Source organism: Micromys minutus, assembly GCF_963924665.1.
Source record: "Micromys minutus genome assembly, chromosome: 5".
NCBI classification, from domain to species: Eukaryota; Metazoa; Chordata; class Mammalia; order Rodentia; family Muridae; genus Micromys; species Micromys minutus.
The window spans coordinates 44,000,435-44,028,344 of NC_137974.1; the positions used below are offsets into that span (position 1 = coordinate 44,000,435).

Below are 27,910 nucleotides of genomic sequence, written 5' to 3' on the forward strand. Positions count from 1 at the left end.
CTTATGAAGCTCATTCTAGGGGCTTCCTTCCTCACGCAAAGATCTAAGTTTTGCTCTGTAGCTTGCAGCTTCCTTCCTTGCTGTCTGTAGCTTTATCTGGTCTCCTGGAGTCGAACCTGTCCCTACAAGGCTCGTTGCACTGGTTTGGTTGTCCGGCTGTGACTTTGGCACGTGTCGTTCAGCATTCTGCTCCACTCCTTGTTACTGTTTTAACGCAGGCACTCTCGACTCGAGCCTTCTTTGATTACTGTATTAATTACTCCTTTCCTCAGGCATTTTGTCACCTAGCATCAGATTGGCACTTACTAAATTATCTTGTTTATTTCTTGTTCGAGAGAGATTGTATCCTTGCTGCTAGAGCTGAGTTTAAAAAGCTGTTGCAACTTTTTGAATCCATAAGATTATTAGTTATATATATTTTAAACTATCTAAGACATATATTTTGTTTGCTTTCTTAGTGTTTAGCTGGGTAAGAATTGGCTTTATGGTCCTCTGTATGTTTCGGAAGTACTGAGTTCCGGAAGTACTGCCTGTCAGTCAATCTGAGTACTGATTTTGTGAAGGTGATTACCTGGCTGTGGTACTTTCCTTGTTTCATCACAGTTTGAGGCACTCAGAGTGCTCGGAGTCCATGCATGGCACAGTTCAGAGAGTGCGCTTGGATGTTGTTTCTCAAAGTCCACTAAGCGAAGGTTTCCAGGGCCTGCCAGGATGTGAAAGTCCTGAGTCGTGTTTGGCACGAGTTTGTGTGAGGTCCCAACCTGGCTGTCATGGCAGCGCTGCACGTGATCCCAGGTTTGGTTCTCTAGATAAAGTCTTCCTTAGTTTCTGATGTGTCATCTCACGGAATACTATGCATCAAACTCTGCCTTCCAGTCAAGTTAAGAAGTACTGTTACTGAACTTACAGAGGGAGCCATGCCGCTATTAACTCAGACGACTCCTTGTGCTTTTGGAGTTTGTAAAGGTCAGATAGGGAGAACAAAGTTCCAGTTTTGTTTACATGAACATGTAACATCAGATGCTTGTATGCTGTAGAAAACTAGAAGAGAAAAAATGCTTTCTAGTTTTTAAACGGTGGCAAGAGCTTCCTTAGATAAGGAAGGGGAAGTGGCTTCAGGTGAGAGGTTGAGAAGGACATGGGTTTCTAAAGTCAGTTTTAACTGGATCCAAACATCCACTCCCCCTACAGATACTAGGATCCAGTTATTTATTGATGCCCCAGTGTTCACAGGAAAATCTTGGTGACACTTGATGGGACAAGTTTTAATTTTGCATTCCTCATAGTTTTATGGCTGATTTTAGCTAGCCCAGCTTTTACTAAAGTAGGGGTGGGTGACATTAGATTTGTTACGGAAACCCAGAGTGGCTTTAGCTGAGAATTAGTCCTTTGCTTGACATTCTTGTCTAAGTACTTGAGTGCACTGAAAAGAAACCATCCCTTATCACAGCCCTGGCTTTTTTTCTGCCACTGTAGTCAAATGTAGGAGGTGTCAGTGTATGTAAGTCGGACAAAGTGGTAACTTAACCAGTGGTAGACCAGAGTGGGCTACAGGGATGGGAGGTCAGGAAACAATCAGCGGGTGCAGATTACAGTGCCAGTCAACCTATCTGCACAGATGTGTGGACAATGCTGTGAGGTGTGAAGTTAGAATTTGAGTGTGCAGGTGTCTTGTTGGGAGGTGGCTCCAGGGCCGAGGCTGCCAGATTGCTGAGGGGCTGCACATGTGGCTGGGGCAGAGAAGCAAGAAGTCTTTCTGCAGCTCTCCCTAGCTCCCTTTACTAACAAACACAACATTGTCCTCGAGGTAAAGGAAGAACGCCTGAACCCTTCAGTGCACAATGTCAGGGCAATCACTGAAAAAGGAATTCAGAGTAAAGAGTCAATTTATAGATAATTGGCCTACTTATTCAGATTCTTCTACTTAAAGTGTCTGGTTGGCTCCATTTTCACTAAGAGTAAAATCCAAAGCAGGCCATACATAACAGGGCTTTTTGTTTGATTACATACAGCTTTATTTCGTGGCTCTTCTGTAGGTATCCAGATCTCCTTGCCATTTCTGGGCAGCGTGGACTTTAGGCCTTTGGCTTGGCTGGTTCTTCCTGGAGAGCTCTTCTGCCTGTCCGCATGCCGGGCTTCTTACCTCCTCCATGTCTGCTTACATGTCAGCCTCTCAGGGAAGGCTGCCTTGGACCATTGAGTCTATGAGTGGCCTCTCCCTGTTGACCCTTCACCCTTTGTTTGATCCCACAGTCTTACTGGATGTACTGTGTAACTTACAGTTCCTGTGTCTTCTCACACTGTAATGTCTGGTCCTGGAGGGATTCAAGGGGCAGGGCTCACTCCTCTCAAATAGCCAGAACCGTGCCTGGTATGCATTGGATGCTCAGGAAGTACCCGAATGTCACAGCCGACTGACATAGCCATGCGTGTGGAAGCCAGAGGTTAATGGTAGGTGTTAACCTTGTCCCTGCTTCAGTTTTTATTACTCAGACTGGTTCTCACTGAGCCGAGAGCCTTCACTCTGGCTTGTTAGCCTGCCTGCCCCAGGAACCCGCTTCTGCCATGCCCACCTGGCGTTTTTGTGGTTGCTGGGGATCCATACTCTGGTCCTCAGTTTCTTAACAACTGGGCATCGGCCAGCTTTAACCAAGTGGTGCTAATTAATTATTCAGAACAACTTCACCAATGCAGCAATCTATTTTTCGTTTATTCTATGGACCGGTTTTATTCTTTCCGTTGGCTGAATTGAATATAGGTCTATTTTGGGGGAGTTTTATATGCTATAAAATGAAACGGTTTTACTCTGTCATTTGACTTTTTATTTCAGTAGCTGACTGAGCCAGATTAAGTTATCTTTAACTTTTCATTTACTGGGGGTTCATCTTGGTTCATGGAGAGTTAACTTCTTCTGTTTCACTTTTCAGGTGCTGAATGTGGAGTAAATGCAGATGTAGAGAAACACCTTGAGTTGGGAAAGAAATTACTCGCAGCTGGTCAGCTAGCCGATGCTTTATCCCAGTTTCACGCTGCAGTCGGTTGGTATCATAACCCTGACCACTCAGTAGCTCTCTTCTGAGTTCTAGTCAGAACTTCCATTTTGGGTAACATTTAAGCCATTATTGATGTTAAATAAAGCATTAAATGTATTTTCAGTGTTCTGGGTGAATTAGATTAATAAACACACAGTTCATGAATGCATATGTATCTTAACAGAAGAGGTAACCGAGGTGGCTGGAGGGAGGGCTCTTGCACTGGCCCATGTCTATTGGCTTAAATTACCTGCCACTCCAGCTGCAGATCTGCTGCATCTGCCCTCAAGCACCTGCACTCACATGTGCACGCACACAAGCACAGGTGTGCACGAACACAAGCACATGCACTCTTTAGAGTGTAAAGACATTTATAAAAACCAGGTAATTGAGGCTTAGTCATGTAGGTATTAAGCATAACTTAAGATTCTGACCGTCTGAGAAACTGTTCTGCAGTGGGCAGCAGTAACTGTGGAGACTCATAGTTGGTTAATGTAGAGAATAAGGGACTTTGGACTGCTCAGCTGTAAGTGGCACTTCTTTATCTTTCCCCTCAAAGCTCAAAGAACCATTTACACCACCTATTGGCCGGTTTCAGGGTGTGGAGGAGATGTCATGAGGTGTCCCCTCTTTCTGAGTACTGAGAGGCATTTAGTGGGTTGCTAGGAGGAGAGACATTTTCTTCAGTGGTGTTACCACTGGCTAAGGAGTCTGTTCTTCTATAAACAACTGTTACTAATCCAGGACCCTGTAGCAGTGCTAGTGAGCCTTACTGGGTCACAAGACATGGAAGTAGAAGAGGGACCATGGAGGAGGCAGCTGGGTGAATGTCTGTTGAATATAATAACACACATATCGGTGTGGCAGAATGGCACAATAAAGCCCATCATGTTACAGTATAAAAATGTCTAACAAAAACCAAGAGGTTTCCATAGAAAACGTCAGTGTATTTCATAGTTCTCTGCCTTCTTAGGCAAATTTCACATAGTGTGCTATACTTTGACTGGGTTATCAATATAGTCATTTCTGTGATTTGTCTTTTTTTAATTTATTTTTTTGAGATTTGAGATTTTCTAGTTCGTTGATTCTTCAGTTTTAGTCAGATCCCAGCTGTCCCTTATGGTGCTTTTTCTGGGAGAGTTTTTCTTTTCTGTTACATTAGCTATTAGAACTTTAAAGAAAAGAGGTGAGTCTGTGCTAGCTTAGAACTTACTAAGTCAACCAAATTGGCCTTGAACTCACAGAGAGCCTCCTGCTTCCGAAGACTGGCATTAAACACAGCCTATAACTATGCCTAACCCTAAATCATCTTCCTATGAGTTACAGCATAAATTTTATACTAAGTCTTTTGATATAACTTTTCTCAGAGGCTTCTTTTATTTACTTACTTCTTAACTTGGTTTGTGGTGGTGAAGACTGGTTATTCTTTACAAGTAAGAGAGGCAGTTCATTTTTCCACAATATATAGTGTGTTCCCAGAAAATCATCTTCTACTGTTAGAATTAATTTTAAAAACAGAAAATACAGTTAGGTTTTGGCTTGGTATTATTTTTCTTTGCAAATTCAGTTATTCACTATCATCTGTCTGTCTGTTTATCCATCCATCCATCCTCGTCTATCTATCTATGTGTGGTGTAGTACGTGCCTGACTCAGTGAGAGTGTGTGGGGTAGATTAGGGGAAACGTGTGGGAGTTGGTTCTTCTTTCCTATTTGGATCAGGTTATCAAACCTTGGCATTGTGTCTTTTTTTTTTTTAACTGAGCTTTCTTGTAGTCCCATTGCTTTTCTTAAACTCTGATTTTTTTTTGATATCTTTACGTCTTTAGAATAATAAAAAACAACACACATTTTTTTTCTTTTTTAACCTTCTCCCTTTTGATAACACTGTGGCATTTTCATGTCCAGTTTGTAAGAAAATGAGCATGAAGAACTCTGGTTGCAGAGCATCCTAGGTGAGGCATGAATGAGTAAGCAAGTGGTCATGTATGTTGTATGGCACTGGGTATTGAACCCAAGGCTTGTGTGCCAAGCACGTTCATGCTTTAACTCTAAACTATACCATCAGCCCTAACGTTATAAATTGATGAAGGGGATGTCTGAAATGTTAGATTTTCTCATTTTTCTGGTCAGAAAACCAGTATTACACTTAATAGTTTTTTGTTCAGGAAAAAATGAAACAACCCACAAAACCTGCACCTGCTTTGACATGTAGTTGAATATGCCATGGAACGCTCATCAGTGAGGGCACAGACCCCGCTGTTCACATAGGACAGAGACAAGTTCAGTCACTTCCCAAAGGGTTCAAAGACTTCGAACTTCTTTGTAAATTTTTTCTTAAATGTGTCATTTTTGTTTATGTGTGTGTATGCATATAACCTGTGGAGGCCAGAAGAGGGTGTCGGAATACCTGGAGCTGCAGTCATTGGCATTTGTGAGTTGTCTGAACCAAACTTGGTCCTCCCTAAGGGTCGCTGTGCTGTTAACTACTGAGCCGTCTCTGTAGCCTGTGAACCTCTTGGATACGGTTTTGTTCGCCCTTTTGATTCTCAGTGAATGAATGAATGAAGACTTTGACCTAGTTTAATTAGGCTGGAGCAAGAATAAGAATTTACATATCCATGTAAAGCACTCATTCTTAGTGTTCCCCACTACCAAGGTTTACAACATTAGCTGAGCACTTGGGAGGGAGAGTTCTGAGGATCTTGGTGAGTTCCAGGACCACACAGAGAGACCGTCTCAAACAGTAAAATGTATAACATTGATTATAATTTGCCTTCTTTAGGTTTTCCTTCAAAAATGATGGTCTTTGTTAGGTCCATAGTTGAATTGTTTGATGCTCTAAGGAGTAGAACTTCAATCTCATTTTCTTGTTCAGATTTCTAATTATTTTATGTTATTGTGCCGTCTCCCCTCCCCCAAATTCAGTTCGATTCAAGCTAGAGTCTTCTGAGAGGGGAAATTTCATTTGAGAAACTCCCACCAGGCGGGACTGTTGGGAAGCTTGTCAGGCATTTCTTGATTGGTGTGTGATGTGATGTAGGAGGGCCCAGCTCACTGTGAGTGGTGCTGCCCTGGCCTGGTGGTCCTGGATGTTATAAGCAGGCTGAGCGAGCCATGAGGAATGAGTCAGCAAGCAGCACCCGGCATGGCCTCTGCTGCAGCTTCTGCCCTGACATCTGTAGAGAGCTTCTGACCTGAGAGTTGTAAACTGAAACAATCCCTTTCCTCCCCAAGTCGCTTTTGGTCATAGTTTCTTTTTATCATAGCAGTAGGCAAGGGGTGGGTATACGCATGTACGCAGGAGGCCAGAGGCTCGGTCCCCGGTGCTGCCGTCACAGGTGTTTGTGCTAGCTGCTGGGCCAGCCCGCCAGCCCGCCAGCCCCTGAGTACGATTAAGAATTTAGTCGCTTCTTCATATGTAGTGGTAGATATGGACCAGTTTTTCAGGCACTACTGTTAGGTAGATATTATGTCTTTGTGTGTGTCCACGTGCACACACGCATGTGCACATTAGGACATTGCCTTCTCTGTAGTTTAAGAAGCAGCCTTTTGTTTCCTGTTGTATATGCCAGGCTAGCTGGCCCACAACCTTGCACCTCGTCATAGGAGAGAGAACAGGACAGCTTTAAACATGCTTTGGGGGTGGGGAATTGCTCTTTTTAAGATGAAATGAAAGGAAACAAGGCACTGTGAAAGTGACCTATGTCTTGAAGCACGGTGATTTTTCGTGTCTATGTTGAACCACTGTCATTTGATGCCATGAGAGTATAGGTAGAAGAAAGTTCAACTTCAACCTCTGGCCTTACCCAACACATAATGCTTTTGACTTCTTCCTATTGAGCAGTCCTAAAGGTTCCCTTTGCATATGAGTCAGCTTCCTAGAACTCAGTTACATTCTCACACTGTATGCTTGGAGGTAGCAGCCCGAAATTCCATAGGTCTTGAAAAAGCCCGCTGCCTACTTAGAAGCCCAGCTCTCCAGCTATGAGCCAGTGACCCACGGGGGCTTCCTAAGTTCAGGTAGTTTGCTGGGTTTAGGCGAGCATCTCTTCTGGTGTACGATAGTAGACATTACAAGGGCACCGATGCACCGCCAGAGAGGAGGTGCTCAGGGCAAGGGAAAGTGAAGGACGTGAGCTTTTTTCTTTTTCTGGGTGGACCACCCCTCAGGAACCACCCTGTGTTCCACTCATCCAAGCACAGCGCCACTCAGTTGTATCCTAAGCTCTTAATTTTAGTTTATTTTTGCAGAGAGTCTCTGTAGCCCTGGCTTGACTTGAGTTTGCTGTGTAGCCCAGGCTATACTAACCCTTAGCCCAGCTCTGCCTCCCAGGCTGGGGTTAAAGTGTCCACTACCATTGCCTGTTTGCCAGGCTTAACAAGACTGTAAACTGTGGTATCTGCAGGTTATTTTGTCAAAACAGAGAGCTAATATTTATCATTTAAATTTTCAGATGGTGACCCTGATAACTATATTGCATACTATAGGAGAGCTACTGTCTTCTTAGCCATGGGGAAATCCAAAGCAGCACTGCCTGACTTAACCAAAGTGATTGAACTGAAGATGGATTTCACGGCAGTAAGTTCAGCAAAACGTGCTCAGTGGGGACGTGAGGGAACTGGCAGGAGGGAACTGTTTCCTGTTTCCTGAAGTGAGTCTTGGCACCTTAGGCGTTCCTAGAGGATATCGGATTCAGATTCCTACACTTCTCTTCACAGAGGCACATAACTAGATAGGGCCATCTGCAGGGGGAGCAGGTGACTCTGGAGGCCAGGACCTCGCAGAATTTGAGAGCTATAGCCAGATTGTGCTTCAGTGACAGCAGCAGGGGTGGCAAAATGCAAGGTGTTGGCATCTGCAGTCTGTATGCATGCTGGCTGTATGCACACAGGAGACAGAGGCATGCACACCTCTGCAAGTTTAAGGTCTTCCTAGTCCCCCCAGTGAGATGCAGGACCGTCAGGGCTATGTAGAGAGGCCCTGTCCAACAAAAGTAAACAAAGGTCTGTACGAAGAGTGAGAGTGACAGTTTATTAGTCAGGGCTCTCTGGAGTCACAGAACTTACGGAACATCTCTACTAAGGGAAATTATTGGGATGATGTACACTCTGTACTCCTACTAACCCAACAATGGGCAGCTGGGAACGGGAAGTCCAAGGACCGAACACTTGCTCAGTCCCGTGAGGCTAGGTATTTTACCCGGTCTCTGTACAAGCTGGAATCCTGAAGAAGTGGGTTCCAGCAGACGTGCTAGCAAGTAAGTGCAAGCAGGCGAAGAGGAGGGAGCTTTCCTTCCCCCATGGTCCCTAGGTAGGGCTCTATTGGAAGGTGCAGCCCAGATTTAGGGTGCGTACCGCCACGCCTGGATTTGGGACTTGTTCTGTCCTAGGCTGGCCTTGAACTCAGATCTGTTTGCCTCTGTCTCCTGGGATTAAAGGTGTGTAAACCTTACCTGGGCCTAAGTTTTTCATGGCCACTGTGCCTCAAGATCTGAATTAAAAGTACATGTTGTCACATATCAAGATCCGGGTCAAAAGCCTGCATCTTCCAGCCTCATGATCTGGGTCACAGGTGTACCCTCCATTTCTGGGTTGTGGTCATTCCAGGTGTAGTCAAGTTGACAACCAGGAGAAGCCATCACAGGGTAAACTATTTGATTGTTTTCAGAAGGTTGACAGTATTAACCTTGTGGTTTAGAAAGACAAGTCCATGTGAAGGATGGAATGTAGGACACGGTGTGAGACTTAAGAGGCTGAGTAGGTTTTCAGCCAACTGACAACAGTTTCACTTAAGAATGAGTTAGGAAGAGTAAACAGAGTGGCCCAGGTAAGGGGGTTTGGGGGATTCCAAGCATTGTTCTCCCGGTTCTCCCTGGCATCACCGTATAAGCTTCAGAGGGTTAGAAGCTTACAGTCTCCTATCCTGAAGGCTGGCGAGTCCTGTGAGGGCTGTCATAGGTTGTATGGGGACTCCTTTGGTTAGTTCTAGAGTGTGACAGCACAGCTGACATGAACATGTACGAGAGAGATTGAGAGAGAGAGAGAGAGAGAGAGAGAGAGAGAGAGAGAGACAGACAGACAGACAGACAGACAGACAGACAGACAGAGAGATTTAAGTGAGGGTTTCAGAGCTGTCGGTACTGAGTCGGTACTGACCTCAGCTCTGTGATGGTGGGCCTGTGAAGACACTGCACCATGCAGCGGGAGCATACGGAAGAGGAGCTGCCGGCTTTATGGCAGACAGGAAGCAGAGATGTACCGTAGGCCAGGATAAGATAGGGCTCCCAAGGATAACCCCGGTGTCCTGTTTCCTTCAGCCAGGCCCTGGCTCCTCAAGTTTTTCCATTTTCCAAAATGGCAGCATCAGCTGAGGATGACATGCCAGCAGCACATGAATCTGTGAGGTAGATTTCATCAGTGGAGTACATGGACACGCCAGTCAAAAGGCCTCAGAGTTAACTTTGGAACCATGATTTATAATTTACCACACGATTAAAATGATCCAAGTTAATAAGCCATGTAATGCATGTTTGATTTGAAATGGCTGCAGTATTATTTTAAAATAGAATTCCCAACAGTCATATTTTTGTTGACTTTATTACATGACACAGCTGAGAGTAACCTTTTACAAAGGTTAAGTAACCCATTTTCTTAGCATTATGATTAATTAGTTACTGAAATGGCCTTAACGGTTGTTTTTATGTGTATTGATGTTTTTTGACACACAGTTAGGGAAATTTTATATTCTGTAAAAGTAATACATAAACCTAAATGACAGTCTGGTTTCTGGGTTTTTTTTTTTTGGTTTGTTTGTTTTTTTGTTTTTTGTTTTCTAAGAAGAAATTAGCCTTCTAATTTTTAGTCAGAGTATGTATATGTTGAAGGTTATGTATGTTGGAAGAAGAGAAATATTAGAAACGAAGAGGGAAGAAACACTGTCATTTTGGTTATAATAGATATTTACATTGAAGATTGAAGATTTAATGAACAACAAACCTATTTCTGGAACTTTGATAGTCTCACTGCAACTCTTTGTGGAAAAGATTTAGTATGATGTCAAAAAGTATATTTTTTTAAAATTAAAATACAGGGCCTGGAATATATCTTGAAGGTAGAACTCTTGTATCTTTTTTTATGGTTCCTTGTGTTTGATACCAGCTTAATTTAAAAATGTATATAATTCATGTACCACGAAATTCACATTTTGAAGTATCAGTGGTTCTTAGTATATCTTTAGATATATAATCATTGCCACCATCTAGTTCCAGGACACCCTCATCACTCTGAAAATAAATTTTATATCTTAAATACACAAATAACTTCTAAAACAGAACCTTGCTTATGATTTCTTTGTGTTGAGCAAAACATTTTTAAAGAAAACATACTTTAATAAAAAATATGCACATTTTAAATAGCTATAGGAATTTGTCTCAGTAATAAGGGAAACAAACACTGGGAAAAGAAATATTTGTAAGTTGATTACATGGTTTAATCTTAGTTTTTAAAGAAACTGTAGAAATCTGCAGTACTCAGGCAGCCCCTCTTTTTCCTCCTAGGCAAGATTACAGAGAGGCCACTTACTGCTCAAACAAGGAAAACTCGATGAAGCAGAAGATGATTTTAAGAAAGTGGTAAGTGCCTGCCTCTGAGAAGATATTACTGAGAGACATACAGAATGTATTTTTTGCTGGGAGCTAGCCCTAACAGTCAGTTCTGAAGTGGCACACTTTGGCCATTGGATGAAGGCCAGAGGTCGTGACCTCAGGCCTTGTAACTCACCTCTTACTGTTTTGGGGTCCAGAAGCTAATGGCTTCTGGCAAATTTAACTCTCACTATTCTTGTGTCAAACACTGATGACTTTTGGCAATTTCACAGAGAAAGAAAAAGAAAGTCAGGTGCACCCATACACACATACACATATACACTCTGGCCAGGCCCCCACCTGTTTCTTCAGTTTTACAAGTACACATTCATACTTATATACACACATGTACTTATATACGTACCTATACACATAGACAGGTAGGTATACATGTACATACAGGTATTATGTACGTATTGTACATATATATAGACACACACATATATATATGTCTATATATATATATATATATATAGACACACATATATACACACACACATACACATATTTGGTGGGTGGGGCAGGGTCGCAACAGCTACATTATATTCTCTCTGGCTTTTTTATACCTTTTTAGAGAAGAGTTTTTTATAAAATTACCTTATAGATAAAATGTTCCTCAAAAGGGAATTACAAAAAGAACTTAGTGGTAAGTTCAAAGCAGTCTTTCTCCCTCTCTCCCTCTCTCCCACCCTTCCTTCCTTCCTTCCTTTTCTCATGAATACACTATAGCTGTCTTCAGACATATCAGAAAAGGGCATCAGATCCCATTACAGATGGTTGTGAGCCACCATGTGGTTGCTGGGAACTGAACTTAGAACCTCTGGAAGAGCAGTCAGTGCTCTTAATCACTAAGTCATCTCTCCAACCCGCCGTGTTTTATTTTATAAGCTCAGTATAAGTTCAGAGCAGCAGTTTTCCACAGCCTTGCTTTATCATAGTGCACACCTATGGTTTCATCCTTGTACCTAAACTAGAATGGATGTTTTTCTTTGATATGTGTGTGCCCATTTCTCGTCCTAGTACAATTGTGAGAGCTTATTCTATTCCTTATTATGCAGCCTTTGCCTACTATCCTATGAGAAGAGACACATTCTATTCTTGATTCTAACTTTATTACAGCTCTTTGAAAAAACAACTAAAAACATTTCTTTAAACTTTCTTCCTAAAATTATTTGAATCAAATCAGGAATTCTATAAAGCCACTAATGTTCATCTAAACATTAATTTATGAAAGCTCCTCTTCATGTTGATCTGCAGGAAGTCTGACCAACAGGGTGGGCTGATTCCCAGGAATCACTAGGCTATGTAATAGAGGCAGCGAGAAGCAATCCTGGGAGGAAGTCTCAGGGCTGAGCCTCTGCAGAGTACACCCATCACAGCCGTACAAAATGGCGGCCTTCTCCAGGAAACTCGCTTGCTTGCCACAGCCTTTTCTACATGGCTTCTGTCAGTTTTTTTCTTTGAAATAAGGTAATTTTATGGCAAAACAAAGCAACTCAAAAAAACCTTGCTTATGTATAAGGAATCATAGTTTCTAAATTAATATTTAATGACTGGCATCAAGGAATCACATTAACAGTTGGAAGATACAAGGTACACATCGATACTTGTCCTCAGTCAGCTGTAGGCCCACGTACTTTAACTTAGTCTGCATGAGAATCTGGTGATATCAGCTGAAACATGCTTCACAGCCTCCAGGTCAGGTGCCACTTTGCACCTGTGACTTTCAGTTAGTAGCGTGTTACATGGTCCTGGGTGTGTGGCTATAAACCTAGCAGAGAGACATTTACTGCTGGTGAGCAATGCCTGCTTTCAAACAGTTCTTTGGGGTCTGTATAATTTTACCATTTATTCACAGGAAAGGCAGATTTTACAGTAATGAGGTGTGAACTATTGGGGCTGAGAAGATGGTTCATATATGTCACATATACATAAGTGCTTGCTGTCCAGGTTTGAGGACCCAGCACCCCGTACAAAGCTGGTAGTGACAGACATTAGCACCTAGAATGCTGGGGAGTGAGGAAGCCTGCTGTCAGCCTGCTGACCAGCTGCTCTACTTCACATGTAATCTTTCCTTATGACTGAGTAATAGCTTGTTGTGTGTGCATACCATTTATTTTAATCTGTGATGAGCATCAGTGCTGAATATATTGTCACAGAAGACATGGGGATGTAGGTATCTCTGTTGAATTCTTGTCCTTCAGGTCTGTACTCATTTAGTATATTGCCAGGTCATATGTAGGTCTCTTTTTTAAGCCTTTGGAAGACCTCCGTACTATTTTGCACAGTGGCTATACAGGAAACAGGCTTGAAGTGTGCCTCCAGTCACCTAAACTAAATACCAGGCCCTTTCCTTTTAAGATTCCCAGTACCTTCCAACAGCACCTTCCAACAGTAGAGGCTTCATCAAAAACTCCTTTAACAGATGGGCCCTTGTGTGAGGACATGTGTGTGCAGATAAATAAGTGATGGACCCTTGTGTGAGGACGTGTGTGTGCAGAAGCACTGGAGACACGAAAAATGCTCATCACCCAGGGTTGTCTTCTTAATGGAAGAAGTGAGTGCCTGTCTCCACCCAGAAATCTGGAAGTAGATGTTAACTACCTGGTGACCTTTGGTATCTGTAGAGCCAGCCCTCTCTGTCACTCTCAGAGGCCACCCCAGATCCTAGGCCCTTAAACTATAGGACCCACTTTTATGGCAGGTCACGTGCACTGTGGAAGCGTTTCCGTGTAGTCATGCGTTAAGCTTTAGTGTTGGCATGGGATGGGATAATAGTTAAATTGTTCTGTAGTTAAATATGTTTAGAGTAAGCTGCCTTAGTCCAGCCTCCAGAAATCTGAGCCAGCACCAGGTCAGTCAGGTGCCAGTCTTTTTGCTGCAGGCCATGGTACTTGAGGACCCCCCCCTCCACCCTACACACACCTTTGGGGGACAGTTTAGGCCTCTGGTCTTGAGATAAGTGCCAGGTGGTAGGTCTGTGGCTTTGGTCAGTGCTTCCCTGATGAGTGGTGTGGGCCGGCTGACTTGCTGGCAGCGTCTTCTTTCTCAAGGCCTTTGCCTGTGTGTTCCTAGTTCTATGAATTATTGATATAACCTTATCTGACAGTATTGTTTATAACTTCTCCCCAGTATGTCATTTGCCTTTTGATTTTCTGTATGCATAACCTAAAAACTCAGACTATGCAAATAAACATACAACACTATTAAACTGTTTTTACCTCAAATGGGTCAAATTTAGGTTCTTTAATAGCTGTAACTAACTCTAGTAGAGAATGCCCACATTTTAAGGTGGGCTGGTGTGTAAATCAAGGGGAAATGGATTTTCACCTCATTGTGCTTTTAGTTGTTTACAGTGTTCTGCAAGAATTCTGTCACTGAGCCACAGCTCCCATCATTGTGAGTTTATATATCAGGGAACAGGCACAAAGTGTTAGGTACGATTCAGTGGTAGAGGACGTCTTAGCCCGAGGGAGGGAGGAAGGGAGCTTGTACTTTAGTGTGGTGCTGATACTTACACTTGGCATGCTCGCCGAGCTCACATACATGTCACCTGTTACCTGTTTTCCACTGTGAAGGTCGTGCACAGAGCATGTAGGAGGGTGATTAGTTCAGGATTTGGGTAGCTAACGTGTTCATTTATTTATTTAGACTGTATTGAAAAATAATCATCAAAGGGCTGACGAGATGGTTCAGTGGGTAGTGCTATGTGCTGTCATGCCTAACCAATCCCTGGAACCCCAGATAAACTTCAGCTGTCTGCACTTGTCCTGTGACATAAACGCCCCACCACACAACATACATACATATGTACATACATACACACACACCTACATACATAATGTTAAAGGCTAACTAGGCATAGAATATGTATGGAAATATTTATAACTTTGTCACTGAGAAATGGCAAGACTTCGTCCATGCCATCCTGTGTGTGTTACCTGCTGGTGTAGAATGAGTGACCCAGTGTTAGCAACTCTTCCTGTTGTCTCAGTTCATGCGCATGGTCTGATTGGCTCTTCCGTGCAGGGTCTGTGCCTGGTTTTGGAATGGAGAGATCTTTGTGGATGTTACAGGTGTTGGACTTAAGACTAAAACTTATTTTGTTGTTTGGCTGTAGCTCAAATCTAATCCCAGTGAGAATGAAGAGAAGGAAGCCCAGTCTCAACTTGTAAAGGCGGATGAGATGCAGCGCCTGCGCTCCCAGGCGCTCGATGCCTTTGACAGTGCCGACTACACTGCTGCTATAACCTTCCTTGATGAGATTTTAGAGGTAAGTTTCTTAGGTCCTGCAGCTAACGAGTCCATGGGCGACACTTTGACATATTTATGTACTACCAAAACCAACATAGGATGCAGACTGATCTTTGGGTTTTTAGTTCTTAAAAGTCGGTCATATAAACTTGCAACTAAGGTTTTTAGTAAACATTGGCATGCTGTGAAGTAAGAATTAAACGTCTTGTTGTTGTTGTTGTTGGACACAGCAGAGTCTATTTTTATGTACCTCTCTGGTTAACTCAAAATTATGTAGTCCACGCTGGCCTTGAACTCAAAGAGATCTGCCTGCTTCTCCCTCCCTGGGATTGAAGTTTGCACTACCACACCAATCACCCACTGATGCTTTGCCTTGTCTGTTTGTTTTGGTGAATACTATGCAGATAACGGGTAAAGAGCCATCAGTTACACAGAGGAAAGATGGTGTCTGGAAACAAAGGAATGCTGCTACAGTGGGAACCTAAGAGAGAGGGCAGAGAAGGAACACTGCACAGGGAGGACTCTAGTCGGAAGCATTAAGTTTAGGGTTTCCTTGCCTCAGAAGGATTTCAGGAGAAAAGCCTAAGTAGCAGTAACTAATATGATTACCAGCTTCACAGTGCTTTAACTTACTGTTGGCAGTAAGCATGAGATACCTGGATTCACTTGATGATTAAAAAATGACGTGTGTGTGATGATATTTGTGTAGTTGTATGAAATAGGATGTACTTGAAGAGGCCAAAGATAAATTCTGTGGAGTCAGTCCCCTTCTTCTATCTTTATGTGGGTCCTATGGATGCTTGTATGCAGGCATCTTCACACACTAAAACATCTTGGTGTCTTTTTTTTTTAAGATTTATTTATTTACGTGAATTGAACTCAGGACCTCTGGAAGAGCAGTCAGTGTGCTCTTAACCACTGAGCCATCTCTCCAGCCCCCTTTTCCCTTTTTTAAAATTAGGATTTACTATCAAGGAACGAAGGATGAAGCACCTTAAACATTTTCTAATTTAGTAATCAATGCAGTATAAGTATTTTGCTAATTGAGGCGGGGGGCTATAACTCAGTTGGTAGAGCTTTTCCCCGGCATTCACAGAGCCCTGAGTTTACACCTGGTATTGTATTAACTGGGTCAGGTGATCATAGGGTATTGGAGGCTAGCTTCGTATGCGTGGTATTCTGTCTAAACACATAAGACAAGTCAAGAATTACAAAAAAGAATTTAGATTTTTAAAAAATTGTACCAATCATGATTGTTGAATGTTGACTATTCTCATCAAGTGTTTGAGTGGGAATAATCTAATAGTGAATGCTGTAGGATTTCTTTCTTTTGAGAAAGGTTTCATTGTGCATTAAACTTGGCTGGAACTCAATGTACAAATGCTACATTTTCTTATATTCAGAGTTTTAAAATACTGTAATCTGAGGAAGGAAAACAAAACAAAAGGCCCTTTTGTTGCTTGTGATCTCCTCTCCATTAAAAGTTTATGACACACTCAAGAGATTATCACATTCTATCGGTCACACTTAAGTGTGTCAGGGTTCTCAAAACCGTGTATAAAATAGTGTCCGTATCACACTCACTGAGGGTTTTTATGATTATGAGTGTGTGCATGACTGTGTAGGGTGCAAGAATCAATGTGCACACCTATGTGTCTTAAAGTCGAGTTCTTTTGTTTCTTAAGGTTTGTGTTTGGGATGCAGAGCTGCGTGAGCTGCGAGCAGAGTGCTTCATAAGGGAGGGCGAGCCCAGGAAAGCCATCAGCGACCTGAAGGCTGCGTCCAAGCTGAAGAATGACAACACAGAGGCGTTTTACAGAATCAGCACACTCTACTACCAGTTAGGAGACCACGAGCTGTCCCTCAGGTCAGTCCTTCAGTCCACAGCTGGCCTTTCGATTGTGCCAATATTATCTTCTTCACATTATGTTACTAGAAACAGTAAGGCTTTTAAAACTACCCGTAGCCACTCAAGTAGCTTAGGTTATCCCTACGGTATTATGTATATTTAATATATACACCCTACAGTTTATCTGCCTGAACTAGTCTTATTAAGGTAAGCGAGGATGCTGTTTTACCACTGAGGCTAAACTGGAGCATCCAGTGTGTAACTGTGCCATTTTAATTACTGTGTCTCAGACACTGTGCATAGCAAATTATGCAGTTAGCATGCGTTCATCAATACTTCATTGAATACTTTAATGCTGAGTTCTCTACTTAATACAGAGAAGTATTCGATGATTATCTTGACTTGGAGTATTTCTTTGTTTAAAATCCCATGAGCAGTGAAGTTCGTGAATGCCTAAAACTTGACCAAGATCACAAGCGGTGTTTTGCACACTATAAGCAAGTGAAGAAACTTAACAAGCTGATTGAGTCAGCTGAAGAGCTGATCAGAGAGGGCAGGTAAGAGCCTTTCCTTATCTGCCTGGTTAGCATCCAGACGGCACCGAGCTTAGCAACACCACCAGGATTATACACTGTTGAAGAAGGTAAGATGTAAATAATAGTAACTGCATAGCATCCTTACTAGCAGCTGCAAGCTATTTCACGTTTGTCTTCCTGGACTGTATACTGAGAGTGCAGAAATGTGACTACAGTGTTAGTGTTAAAGGCTTATGTGGGCACATCAGTGTACAGTGCTAGTGTGTAGTGTTAGTGTTAAAGGTTATGTGCTAGAGTGGAACTAATGGGAGAGGCAGAGAGGAGAAGAGCCCTCATCCTGTCTGCAGCAGTGAAGGCCCGGAGAAAGAAACTCTTAGAGAGCTGATGGATATTGAAACTGTCATCTTACAATGGGAGTTGCTTGAAGCAATGGGTTGTGTGTGTCTGTGTGTACACTAGGGAGTGGGGGTTGATGGGCTGGGCTAGGACTGTCTCAGAGCAGACTTTGCACACACTACTGCTTAGCAGAAGGCAGACTGTGACTTCCCGTAATGAATGCCTTTGTAGCTGTCATGAGGATGCTTTCCCCAGTTTCCTCAGTGTCATGCAAACTGATGTCCTGGAATACTATAGAGCAGTACCAACCATGGTCAAGATTTTGACGAACTCTGTCGCCGCCAAAGTCTCTCTTAGGTTGCCTTTTCCCTAGCTGTCCTTAGATTCTAGCAACAGTGAATATATCCTTTGTTTTTATAATTTTGCCACTTTAAAGATTCTGAAAGAAATGGAAACAAAAAAAAAATAATATGTAAACTTTTAAGATGTGCCTTTATTCTCTGTTAGCATAATTCTCTGGGCGTTCATCCAGCTTCTTGAACTAGTATTCCTTTCTCCTTGTTGGTTAGTATTTCCCATGGCATGACTGTCCACTGTAGTTTACCATTCGTTCACTAGCAATGAGGCCACGTTCATATGGAAGTCTTAGAGCCACAGCTCTGTGGTAGAGGGAGTGCTTTTGTGCACAGTCCTGGGTTTGCTCTCCAGTGATGCTTCCTGCCTCCCACTGTGCGTGTGCATTTGTGTGTATAGTCTGCTTTGTGAACTTTTTCTGGTGAAGTAGCAAGTTGACTGGACTTTGAGGAGCATGGGCCACCCTGAAGCAGCTCCATGCTGGTCTCAGCTTAGTATGGATAACGAGTTCCTACGGTCTCTTCATTTCCACTTAGCCGCCTGTATGCCCTAACCGCATGCTTTACATTGTTTTGTTCGAGTTACCTAGGTGTGTAGGCAAAACCATGCCCTGGAGAATATGTATGGGGCTCTTTCCACCTCGTGAGTTTTAGGGATTAAATTCAGGTGCCAGTCTTGTTGACAAGCATCTTTACCTGATGAGTCATCTGGCCTCCCTCCCCGGAGCCCCATCTATAGCTTTAGAGACTCCTGTCTATTGAACAGGTTACTCTGGATGAAGGTTAGAGGAACTGTGTTTGAAGGCAGGTCTTGTGTTCGATCCATTGTATTTAATAAGCAGCACATAGTGAAAGGAGAGGGTGGTGTCTGCCGCTTTGGAAATAATCTCTGTGTTATCACTGGATGCTTATTTCATAGATACACAGATGCAACCAGCAAATATGAATCAGTCATGAAAACAGAGCCCAGTGTTGCGGAGTACACAGTGCGCTCAAAAGAAAGGATCTGTCACTGCTTCTCCAAGGTAACATGACGGTCCCAGACATGGGAACACAAGGGTCTTAAAATAAATTCATTCATTCATTCATTCATTCATTCAGTCAGTCAGTCAGTCAGTCAGTCATTCAGTCAGTCATTCAGTGCACACACTACTAAGCCCACCTCCCCCTCTGGTCTACAATGCTTGTTCTTAATTTATTTTGGCACTGAGTGTTGAACTCGGGAACTTGTGCATGATAGGCAAGCACTACCACTGAGGCGCATCTCCACCCCATCTCTTCTTTTCTTACCCTTCCTTATAGGATGAGAAGCCAGTTGAAGCCATTAGAATATGTTCTGAAGTTTTACAGATGGAACCCGACAATGTAAATGCTCTGAAAGATCGAGCAGAGGCCTATTTAATAGAGGAAATGTATGATGAAGGTAAATTTTAAGGGAATTTGACTTGCAGTATCTAAAGGTTAAATTGTATGAAACCAACACATGTTCAGTTATATTTTATTTTGAATAGATTTATCTGCAAATGGCTAAGAATTTGCAAATTGGTAATTATTCTGTCTTAGTGGATCATAGTAGGTATAGCTCCGAGGAAAGACTTCTGTTGAAAGCACGTCAGTGTGCATATGCATTGTCTAACCAGATGATTCTGTGACCTCCTACCTTTAGCAACATTAAGGTAAGTCGAGCTAAGGGCGTCCTACTAGATGTTATGAGGACCTCACAAAAGGGCAACCCTGGAGCATACGCAGAGCATACTAGTCGGAAGATGGAACTCATTATGTGTATTGTCTTTACCACCCTTCTAACAGTACTATATGAACATTTAATTAGGGTTTCTTGCTAATTTTTAATTTGATGATTTTCCATGGGTTTTAATCAGAATTATCTCCCAATTTTTCCCACTGTCTAGAATCCTCCTCTCTGACACATCGCCCTCCTAATATTTTAATTTTAATTTGTACATTTACCTTAAGGTTGCTTGTATGAGCATGTGAGATAGACTTGAATAATGTACTGTTCAGTGTTTTAAAGATTACCTCCCATAGTGTGGGATCTGAGGAAATGTAACGGAAATTATGTAGCTACTGTGTGCTTGTGGGAAGTATTTTAGGTTCTAATCAGTCCCTGTTTTTAGTCATGTACCCACGGGAAACAGCCAATAACTACACTTTTTATAATAAGACATGTCGTATTATACTGTAATAATATACTGTACCTTATACTGTAAGTTAATAAGTACAAAGTAGAAGACTAGGCGGAAGGGGACGGTGAGGTGGCTCAGTGGGAATAGCGTCTGCTGCCAAGCCTGACACCTTCAGTTCAGTTTGGGGCTTGTGGTAGATGGGGAGAGGATAGGTGGTCTCTGCCCTCCTTACGTGCTGCATTTGGCACCTCCCCCAGCTCTCAATTTAAAACAAAATAACATTTTTTTAAACTTATAAATTAAAATGTGAGCTGGGTATTGGTGGTGCACACCTTTAATCCCAGTTCTTGGAAAGCAGAAGCAGGTGGATTTCTTTGAGTTCGAGGCCAGCCTGGTCTACAGAGCAAGTTCTAGGACAGCCAGGGATACACAGAGAGACCCTGTCTTGGGGGGAAGGGGATGTAAATGTGTTTTAAATTAAGAGTTTGTATGAATAGCAAATTTGTGTATCATAAAAACATGTTTCTCTCATGTTCCTTCAGAGAGCACTTCTTCCAAGGCGAGGATAATAATTGTTGTGGATATTAGCTGTAAATTTAAACCTCACTAACATTTGTGATAGTTTATTAACTAAGTTGGAAAAACTTCCCTGTAGATGAATCACAGTAATAGTATCATATCATATCACAAGGGTATGAATTAGCCTCTAGGTTAGTGGCTCACATTAGGCTTGTCTGTTGACAGTATTGGCTCATTTTCAGTGTAGAACAAGCAGCTAAAGTTTAGCTTGTCATTTTATCATTTGTTCAAGTTCTTCTTATACTCCTTATGCAGTTAATTGTTGCTAAGTAAATGTTATCTAAAGAAATTTCTTTTTCTACACTATTTTCCACAAATAATAGAGTTTGGTCTCAAAATCCTTTAATTTATCTATTTAGAAAAATGTGTGTCAAGCTTCCCTGACTGAGCCCAGACTTGGTAGCCCATGTTACTCTTAGCCTGTAGCTGTACTCGGGCTAACACATGCTCCACGGAGAAAGAAAAGTGCAAAGGACCAACCAAATTATGAAGGAAACTTGTAAGATTCTGTATATTTTTCTTGTGTAAACTGACACAAGGAAATTTAGTTCTACAACTAGGCCCAGGGCTGTCATTTTTAAAGGATGACTCCCCAGCCCTGCTTCATTGATTCTTTTTGCTGATTAAATACCCAAATACTTTCAAAACACGTACTGTAGGTTTCCTCCAGACCGACCATGCTAGGTCTTTCTGTATTTTGGTTTTGATTGACACTCATATCGGCAGCACTGAGCCGATGGTTCCTCCAGCCCCCTTTGTGCCTTTTGCTTTTTCCAAATGATCAACCATAGATGCTAATGCTGATTTTCTTTACCAAGGGTCTTACTTTGTTTGCTGTGCAGTGGTCATTTAAGTCCTAGTGGTGGTGAGGTTGCTCTGTATAAAATGAAAGTGCTTTGAAGGACGTGTGAGGAGACGTGGGAGGGTGGACAAGTAAAACACTGCAGTGAGGGTTCAGCCTCAGCTGTGAGTTAAGAGTAAACGAGATTATGAAAATAGTACCATTTAGGCTCTGAAGCAACAGTGAGCAAAGGAGCTGGCACTGAGAGCTCAGTACTAAGTTGGTAGAATACATAAGCCACGGAATCCTAATTCCCCTAATAGCATTTTCCTAAACGTCTCTTGACAGCCATTCAGGATTACGAAGCCGCTCAGGAGCACAACGAGAATGATCAGCAGATTCGGGAAGGTTTAGAGAAAGCCCAGCGGTTACTCAAACAGTCACAGAAACGAGATTATTATAAAATTTTGGGTGTAAAAAGGTGAATTATTGAATCTTGCATGCTGTATTTAATCAACTGCTTTAAAGCCAATCTAGTGTTTTTTGTCTTAACCTTTCGCTTCATTTACTTATGTTATTTCAATCTTACTATTTTAACATCATTAACTTTCTTGAGTATGTTACAAGCCATCTTTTATAAAGACCAGTAGTGCACTTAGGAGGAGTTGGTGGTGAATGAAGGCTGGGCCATCAGTAAGTCCCAGTCCTCTACTCTTGGAAAAGGTTAAGAAGTAGAGTTGCACTCTATTTTGGTTGGAGTGGGAAGGAAAAGGAAACCCTTCCCTGGGCCTAAAGTTAAAGTTCTGCTGTTATTGTAAGACCCAGTTTTCCAGGTTTGAGAGAGGACTCAGTGGTTAATAGCACTTGGTCTCGCAGAGGACCCAGGCTCACAGCCATCTAACTCCAGTGCTGATCGTTTCTTCTGGCTCTGCCATTACACACACATGGTAGTCACACATGGAAGCAACATACTTAAAAAGAAAAACCTAAGTAGGCTGTCAACTTTTGTAATAGCAAGTAAACTTAACCTAAAGTTAGGCGTTCAAAAGAGATTTTATGTATGTGTGTGTGTACTTTATTCTGATTAATAGATTGACAGAGTCTCACTGTATAACCCTGGCTGGCCTGAAGTCACTATGTAGATCTAGCTGCCTTTAAACTCAGCGAGATTCACCTGCCTCTCCTCTAGAGTGCTTCTGGGGTAAAGGTATGCACTACCTTACCATCTCTGGTGCGAACTCAGAAGGTTCCAGCTGTAAAGGCATGTCCTGCACTCTAAGATGCCTAGTGAAGAAGTGTCTCAGGAAGCCTTGGCTTAGCTCAGTGGTAGTGGGCTTGCCTTGCATGCAGTCCTCAGTACTAGCCCTAAAAAGGAAGGAAACCAAAACTGACTAGAATAGTATGCTAAGTCTTTGATCTTTGACTTACATCTTTGGAACTTCTAGGAGAACAAGGCTGTGTTTCATGAGGTAGCCCTCCTTCCATCCCCTTGCACACACGGAGCTTACAGTACTTGTTGGCTTTGTTGTGATGGACCACAGGTTGGTACATATGCAAGGCAAGCCCTCTACCACTGAGATCTCAGACTCCCAGCGCAGCTCTTGTGATTTTTTTTTTTAAGAAAGGAAGGTGGACCCTTTCTCTCCATGAGTTTGGGAATCCTCAGGTACATGGTGTAGTAGAAACAACACTTAATGTGGAATACTTTTTCCTGACAATTACTAAATAATTTTCCCCATCCTCCAGAAATGCCAAAAAACAAGAAATCATTAAAGCGTACCGAAAGTTAGCACTGCAGTGGCATCCAGATAATTTCCAGAATGAAGAAGAAAAGAAAAAAGCAGAGAAAAAGTTCATTGACATAGCAGCTGCTAAAGAAGTCCTCTCTGACCCAGGTACCTCTGCCCTTAAAGCGGTGCAGTGGCTTCCTGCCTTTTCCCATCCCCAGCGGGCAGGGGTGCAATGAGGTGCGGGGTGGGTGAGCTGGAGTCTCTTCCTGCCCGAGTTTGGGAACGCACAGGTAAATGGTGTGGTGGAAAGAATACTGAGTGTGGAAGACTTCTTTCCTACTTCAGCAAGCTCCTGTCACTTCCAGGTTTTTTTGTCTGTTTGTTTTGTTTTGTTTTTTTAAATTTTTTTTGTGTGTGTGTCTTTATTTTTGCAGTCAAATGAAAGAACAACACTGAACACAGCACAGATACCTCTTAGACTCCTGTTATCTTCCTAGCTCAGTGATAGATGATTTTTGGTACCAGATTCCCAAATGGCTCAGGAGCCTGGTGAGGAAACCAGTGTGCCAGGCTGGCTTACAGAAGAGAATAGATCACCAGCCAGGCTTACTGCACCCCAATCATGTTAGCAGCAATCTTGCCCCAAGTCTTGTGAACAGATTTACTGATTGATATGTATGTGGAGGAGTCAGGCTAAGAATCCACACACACTGCTTTTCTGTGCCTTTCCTATGTGTGGGGATGGGCATTCTCATTCGAGGTAGAAGAGTTCAACCAAGAGGAAATCAAGTTTTGCCTCTTGAACAAATCTTTTTTGTGTGTTTGTTTATACTACAGAATCGAAAGCCTTTTGTCTCAAGTAAGTTGTAAACTAGCAAGCACGTTAGTGAATATGTAGGGACGGCTCTGTCTCTCCAATACAAAGTGCACTGCAAATTGTACTATGATTGAAGTGTGCTGGCCGCAGTAGGGACTTGGAGGCGTTAGGGAGTCCTGTCTCCTCCCACCAACCTTGAGAGTGCCTCATTTTGTCTTCATGTGCCTAGATTTTGGGAACAAACAGCTTTATGGAGTGTTTTGTTTCACCTGGTGGGCCAAATAGCTCCAGGAAGCTTGTGGAGTACGTAAGACCCACATATAATAGATTAATATTTGGGTCTTAACTTTTCTTTTCTAGAAATGAGAAAGAAGTTTGACGATGGAGAAGATCCTCTTGATGCAGAGAGTCAACAAGGAGGTGGTGGCAACCCCTTCCACAGAAGCTGGAACTCATGGCAAGGGTTCAATCCCTTCAGCTCAGGCGGACCGTTTAGATTTAAATTCCACTTCAATTAAACCAGCTGTTTTACTGCTCCTCTTCTTCATCATTATTTTTAACATTATAAACAAATTTTGTTTGGGATTCTAATGGAAACAAAATGGAACAAATCTTTTAGTTTGTCCATGACCAAAGAGTTGTTTTCAAGACAAAAGCTGTGCTTACTGCAGACTTAAGGTTGATGGGCCTGTCAAGGTGGGAAGCAAGGGACTGTATTTCTGACGGAGCAGCCTATACTCATTCTGTGACTTCTGGTGAAGTGGTCTGAGGTATTTACCCTGTGAAGGTGTTCAAAAAGCATTCCATAGACATTTGTACCCCTGGAGCAGACAGATTCTATTCAGGCTTGCGTACTGACCATGAGGAGGAGCTGTGAGCCTTAGGGAGACTGTCTCAGTATTCTTACAGAGTATGAATAGTTGAGCTTTGTTTCACTTGCAAGTATTTCTATGCAGTGTCACCACGGCTCTCACTGCCGGAGGGGACAAGACCATCTTTTAGGACACTTGCCAGCGGGTGGTATGTCCAGGTGTAGACTCTGGGTTGAAATATTTTTGTTATTATATATTTATAGGAGAATACCAATTTCACTTGAATTTAATTATTAAACTAAATAGAGTAAGTTAAAATATATGAAAGAGGCTCTGTAGTATTTTAGACAATACGGTTGAAAATCGGTTTGAAGTACTTTTGAAGAAAGCAAAGTTACAAGTTGTTTGGTAGAATTTCCTGTCGACACGAGCAGAGCACTATGGCCGCCCTGCAAGCCGAGGGCGCGGCAGCGTCTGGCACACGTGGACTCGGCTGTCTCGGTTGTGCTGTGTGCTGGGCTTTACACGGTTGTCTCCTGGTTTATTATTCTGCTGAGAAGAAAGCAAGGCTTGCAGATCCGTTCAGCTCTGCCTGTGTCCCTTCTCTCACTTCCCTAACAAGATGGCGTTTCCTCCCGAGACATTCCTTGTCCCTCTTAGTTTAAAGCAGATAATTTCTTTAATAAATGTACTATTCAGTATTTTATACTGAATACTTTTTGCCCCAAAAATCTGTTGCTAAATCAAGAATATTGAGTATTTATGGAACTACTGATGCTGCTTTAAAAACTGAAAAGAATCACTCTGGTAAGAATTACCACCTTTAGTCTACAAAGTTGTTTTTTTCATTCTTGTTTTTGTTGTTTTTTTTTTGTTGTTGTTGTTAAAAACATTGTGAGATATTTTAAGCATAAATAATATATTGCTTTTATGAAATGAAACATTTTAGCTAATAGTCAGAAGCATGAATGTAGCAGCCAAGCAGAAATCATTTTCTTAACCTATAGTCAGACCTTGAGCAGATAGAGAAAAAGATATTGTTAAATGCAAGAACGTGAGTCATATAGTTGAGTTGGGCAAAACATATAAGTGCTTTTTGACTCTACTTAGGAGCCTGTTTCTTACCAAAACACCTATCAGTGCATTTCAGAATAACTTCAGCTTTCAGTTTGCTTCAGTTTTCCAAATTTATGGCAGGCAAGAAACTGGCAGCTTTTATGCTAACAGTAGAGACAGGCAGAGAGGCAGAGGATTCCCGAGTCTGAACCAGCTTGCTTTACATAGTGAAGTCAGGCCCTCTATCAAAATATTAATCCGTTCGAGCCAGTGTGAAATGTTGAAGGAAAAAATTACAAAGCATTTTTGTGTGTTTTTCAAATCTTAGTAATCTTATGCTAACAACTTATGTTGTCTTTCCGTCTGACTCCTTTGTGACGGCGTTTGCGTGTACAGTGCTCAGTGCAGAACACATGAGGCACCAGGGTGCTTCCACGCCCACAGAGAGCCATGGGAAGCTCCAGCAGTGTGGACCGGAGGATACCTGTGTCCCGGATGTAGCTGCTTCCTCACTTGCTTCCTGGAGAGGTTTTTTCTCTTCCCCCTTCCTACTCTTAACCACCCAAAAAGTCAATGACGATTAGGCTTTCTCATTGCAAACCATGGTGCTGAAGGCAGCTGCCATGGCAGATGTGGTAGCTCTCTTGTGCTGGCTAGTGAGGGAAGGATGTCCTGTATGTCCAGCCTGTCCCAGACAAGTCCCCGTGTCAGAGCAGTGGCTCCCTCTACCTGCCTGACACTGGGCGGCATGCACTGTGTGCCACATTACTGAGAGTTACTTCCACATTCCAAATTCTGTTCTTAGGAACTGCAGGTAACCTTTGGTACCTTGGCTGAACTCTGTTCTGTTCATAGCTTTTCCTGCCCTGTGGTGAGCGTCCTCGGTGTGGTGTCATTGGGCCATGACCTGTGCTCCCTGCTCAGGAAGAAGGAAAAGCTGGGGTGAGGGGCTCCTCTTATTTCACTTCTTGGTTTATAAAAGTTTACTCTTTCTTACTATGGATAGAAGAAAACCTAAAAAACATGTCAGTAGTTTATTAATGTGGATTGGAGGTAACATCTTAATTTAAAAAGATCTGTAGTCAGTGGTAAAAGTCTGTTTAAATAGCAGTATGCAGATTTGTCACTGGAGTTCTGATGATGAATGGAATTTGATAATTTTTTAACTGTAAGCAGGCTCATGCCTGTAATCCCAGAATGTGGGGCTGCATCAGGATGTCACTGTGACTTTAGGCCCTGCTTCAAAAACACCAAATTTAAACACGCATCCCCAAAACAAGTGTGAGACAGGACTATGGATAACTAAGTAAAAGATGTCAGTTGTCACCATTCTTTATTCCTGAGGGCTCCTGTGATAACAAGGAAGTGGTCTGAGGCTGGCAGGCACCGTGGAGAAGCTGTACTAGTCAGACAGGACTGTGCAGGCCCTGGTGGATGCCGCCCTGTCCTGCAGATGCATCACCGGGTACCTGGCCAGTGAGGACGCTTTTCTTGAATGTACTTGACTTTGCCGTAGGATAATGATGAAGGACGGAGAGGAAATGGTAATCTCTAAGAGCTCATCTTTTTCCAGATCATATCGCTCTTTTTCTATTAGTGGCAGAATTTATTCTGTAATTTCAAATGATATTAATAGGGGGAGGTAATTTTTTTTAAATAGATGATCTCATTTCCTGAATGATTTAAGAGTAAAATTAGCCACTGCGTGGCCTTGTGTATAGTAACATCAAGTTTTATTGCACTGTCTGTGGTTGAAATACCTGTGCAAACAAATGCACGGGGAAGTAAAAATAGAGGTATCTGATAAGTTAAATTATTACTCTTACATCTATATTTGTTTTAAATGGTACAAACCTGACTTAATCCATCTCAATTTAGTGTTTTAATACAAAAGGAACTAAAATTATTTCAACTTGGGCTTACACATGTCAATGAATATGGGCAGTATTTTTATGCCCGTGTATTTTCACATTTAATAAAAATATTT

The 27,910-nt window shown here is 42.3% G+C and overlaps 1 protein-coding gene across 1 annotated transcript in view; it reads left to right on the forward strand.

Moving 5' to 3' along the window:
- The window catches only part of DNAJC3 (DnaJ heat shock protein family (Hsp40) member C3), a 36,724-nt gene extending 8,814 nt beyond the window's left edge, over nucleotides 1–27,910 (forward strand). Inside the window, exons 2-12 of the mRNA XM_080917288.1 lie at nucleotides 2,928–3,038; nucleotides 7,488–7,612; nucleotides 10,590–10,664; nucleotides 14,797–14,949; nucleotides 16,616–16,797; nucleotides 17,217–17,336; nucleotides 18,924–19,029; nucleotides 19,307–19,427; nucleotides 21,857–21,989; nucleotides 23,255–23,403; nucleotides 24,416–27,910. Coding sequence (XP_080773414.1) covers nucleotides 2,928–3,038; nucleotides 7,488–7,612; nucleotides 10,590–10,664; nucleotides 14,797–14,949; nucleotides 16,616–16,797; nucleotides 17,217–17,336; nucleotides 18,924–19,029; nucleotides 19,307–19,427; nucleotides 21,857–21,989; nucleotides 23,255–23,403; nucleotides 24,416–24,573 — 1,433 coding nt within the window. The 3' untranslated portion in view covers nucleotides 24,574–27,910. The remainder of the gene's footprint in view (nucleotides 1–2,927; nucleotides 3,039–7,487; nucleotides 7,613–10,589; nucleotides 10,665–14,796; nucleotides 14,950–16,615; nucleotides 16,798–17,216; nucleotides 17,337–18,923; nucleotides 19,030–19,306; nucleotides 19,428–21,856; nucleotides 21,990–23,254; nucleotides 23,404–24,415) is intronic.